Source organism: Austrofundulus limnaeus, unplaced genomic scaffold (genome assembly GCF_001266775.1).
Source record: "Austrofundulus limnaeus strain Quisiro unplaced genomic scaffold, Austrofundulus_limnaeus-1.0 Scaffold1039, whole genome shotgun sequence".
Classification (NCBI taxonomy): Eukaryota; Metazoa; Chordata; class Actinopteri; order Cyprinodontiformes; family Rivulidae; genus Austrofundulus; species Austrofundulus limnaeus.
In genome coordinates, this window is record NW_013953441.1 from 72,764 (window position 1) to 76,472 (window position 3,709).

The 3,709-nt window shown below is 38.9% G+C and overlaps 1 protein-coding gene across 1 annotated transcript in view; it reads right to left on the reverse strand.

Annotated features, from left to right (window-relative positions):
* syt12 (synaptotagmin XII) overlaps nt 1–3,709 on the reverse strand; it is a gene marked incomplete at its 5' end in the record, with an annotated part of 37,439 nt that overhangs the window by 6,553 nt on the left and 27,177 nt on the right. Inside the window, 1 exon segment of the mRNA XM_014030319.1 lies at nt 261–381. Within this exon segment, the coding sequence (XP_013885773.1) occupies nt 261–381 (121 nt within the window).

Sequence of the window (3,709 nt, forward strand, 5' to 3'; positions counted from 1 at the left end):
ATATTTAGTTTATAAACTATGACATTTATAAATGTATGAATCATATGGTGAAAAACTGACTTTAAAAAATAAATCTGTTCTTTTTTTCTTATAAAAGGCTAAATAAAACAAAAATACTGGTGGTAATTTTTGTCTGTGTAACTTTACAAACGGCAGCCCATAGTTTTCCTCAGCTGAAAGTTGTTTCATAAACCATGTTAAAACCCACATAAACAGATGAATCCACAGTTCAGTACACAGTCCGAGTGTCGCTCACCAACCTGCTGTGTTCTTGTCGTTGGTCCACACCAGGTTCTTGCACTTGGCCACGACCACCGTGAGGCGCTCTGCTGTGGGCAGATAACTGAGGGACAGCAGGATCTCTCCCACTGCGTCCACAGCCTGCAGGGGGAACCAGTACAGAAATATGACACCAGTCCAGTGTCAGGCAGTGTCACATCAGAGACAAAACTCTGCTCACAATGAAAGGGTCAGACAGTCAGAGCTGCAGCTGGAGGAATCGACCCTGCACAGCCTGCAGATGATTCATTTGAAAGCTGTACAAAGTGAAAGCAATCACTTAAAGGAAAGTTTTACATTTGAAACAGATTATTAGATGTGAAATCAAATCATAGGAAGACATTTCAGAGAGCAAAATACAGTATTCATTCTGTTTTTAATTTCACATTATTTATTCATCATGAGAAGAAAGAATACTTCAGTATAATAATTAGGAAGAAAATGTAATCCTTATAGAGGAACAACCTGATTGTTTTAACCATCTTTAATATTTGCTGGCAGAATCCAACATGTACATTTGGTAAATGCCCAGCAGGGGGCACAAACATCATCATAGATTACAGTGAGATGTCCTCGCTTTCAAAAACTGAGAAATGCAATTTACAATGTTCTTTTTAAACCATTTAATGGTAATTTTTACTATTTACCATCCTAAAGATTGACTTTGTTGACACAAACTTAGATGCTGACACTCTGTCTACTTTTTTTTACATTTTTGATCAATTTATCAAAAATGTATTTTTCTAAAATGTACCAGTACTCCACAATCGACCCATTCAGAGACCTGCCTCCAAATTCATTTCTGATTTAAAAATCCTTCATCTTAATATGTTAATGTTTTACTCTGCCCTCTATATTATTGTCTAGATATTATTTACTTGTTTTATTTTTCAGATTGAACAGTCTTGATACTTTGATGGTTGTACAGCTTTTATACTTTTTTGTCCCAAATGTTTGTATATCCTGTTCTGATTGTGTATCTTTAGATTTGCCTCTGATTGCACAGCACCTTGTGAATCTATTTCTATGAAAGCTGCTATATAAATAAAACTTTACTTACTTACTTTACTTAGTACGTACTTTTAAGATTAGACTGAAGACTTTCCTTTTTCATAAATCCTATAGTTAGACTGAGGTTTCCTGAATTATTCTTCATTTCTGCTGCTATAGACTTAGACTGCTGGAGCACAAAGTGCCCACATGTCCTCACCCAGCTGCTGTCTTTAGTCTCTTCTCTACATGTTTGCATTCATTGCTGTCTTTAACTTGGCAGTGTTCTTCTTTCCTCCCATAGAAACTCAACTGAACCACTGCATTGTGTCTTTATCACCTTGTTGTCTTCTCTAACCCCACTTGACTGATTCAGAAGGTCTCTTCCTGTTAAAATGAAACAATGCCTCTCCACTACAGCCTTCATGCTACTCGGTAAGAGAGATTGTGACAAAGTGGAAACGTAATGCAATCAGCTGGTTTAATTGATACATAACTTTGACTAAGTGGCATTTTATTATGAACATGAATGTTTTTGTACAGTGTGCTGTGATTAATTTGTTGTGAGCTGCTGCTGGAATAAACTGAACTGAAACACTAGACCTTATCTCTGGTTGTATGCAAGAAATCCACAGCCAATTATCTAAACATAAATCTGTTCCGGTGTGCCTCAGGGTTCTGTCCTTGGCTCACCTCTGTTCACAATATATTTGCTTCTCCTTGGTAATGTTTGACATAAATTCAGTATCAGTTTCCACTGCTATACAGATGGTACATAACTCTACCTTAACCTCCCTCTTTGATTATTTATTCAAAATAAAATCTTGGTTCACCTCAGGTTTTCTCAGAGAGGTAACTTTTTTGTGCAATATCAACTCTTTTCAGCTGTCAGGTAATTTCTCAATATTGATAACTCCATTCCAACCCCCCCACCCCCCCCAGGTTAGAATTCAAAACTTGATAGTATTCTGTTATAAACACATCAATTCAGTCAGCTTACTTTCATTAGAGTAATTGTTCATCCTTCTCTCCTAGTCGTTTGCCACCTCACACTGATTATTGTGACTCTTTGTTCCTCCTCTAGTCCTTCCATATTCTTCAAGGAGGTCAGTTTCAGCTGCTTGTGTTGCCACCAGAACATTCTCTGCTCACCAAAAAAACCCTGTCCTTCAACAACTTCATTGGCTTTGTACAAAAACATTATAAAAAATTTGAAGCCAGAATAATTGTGCAGAAAACCATGTGAACTCTCTGTTACAGATCTTTACTCTTCATTTCTAGAAAATCTGTGTCATTGGTCAGAGCCACTGTTTCGCAGGGCCTGTAGTCTTATCAGAACCAGAACAAAGGCCCTCTATACAACTCTGCATCTGCTTACGCTAAAGACTCCCCAAAGACTTATATGTGTGCTTCACAAAACCCAAACACCCTGGTCAAGTCCCTGAGGGCGGTACCTTTTACATCAGGCTTTAAAATGTCAACAATTCTTGTTTATCCTGCAGAGGGACACAAAACATATTGGTTCTCCTCCTTTTTAAAGTGACTAACCGTGTTTCCATCAAGGCTTTTTGATGCGCATTCAGAAGTGTCGCATTAAAAATGCGAAAAAAAGTCAGATGGAAACAGCAAAATTAAAAAAAAACCATTCTCAATTCGCTAAAAAGTTTTTACGCTCGCTTAAGGTGTTTTTTTAGATGATTCACAAAGTAGTTAATGCGCAAAACGATAGATGGAAACACATTTGCCGAATAAATTCTGATGTGGCGCATGTTTACCTCACGTGACGTTCAGCTGTTTCTGCTTTCCTGCCTCATCTTGGATGTTATCATAAACGCACAAAAACATGGCTGCGCACAACAACAACAGTGTAGTTTATCATTGCGTTTCTTTCCCTACGTCTCCTGGCAGCATTAAACATAGCCTGAACTAGCTGAATAGATAGAATAATTACAACTTGCCCAATAGCAAGGCATTCATGAAAAAATCGCTCCATTGTCCCGAGATGATTRGCCTCTGCTAGTTAGCAAGTTTCACTTCCTGTTTACTACCGCAAAGCTTGTCGCTGACGTCTGACATAATCACGTGTTGCGTAGCCTCGTCTGACGTAATTACGCGTTGCATAGCCTCGTCTGATGTAATCACGTGTTGCGTAGCCTCGTCTGACATAATCACGTCTTGCGTAGCCTCGTCTGACATAATTACGCGTTGCGTAGCCTCGTCTGACATAATCACGCGTTGCGTAGCCTCTTCTGATGTAATCACATGTTGCGTAGCCTCGTCTGATGTAATCACGTGTTGTGCAGCCTCGTCTGACGTAATCACGCGTTGCGTAGCCTCGTCTGACATAATCACGCGTTGCGTAGCCTCTTCTGATGTAATCACATGTTGCGTAGCTTCGTCTGATGTAATCACATGTTGCGTAGCTTCGTCTGATGTAATC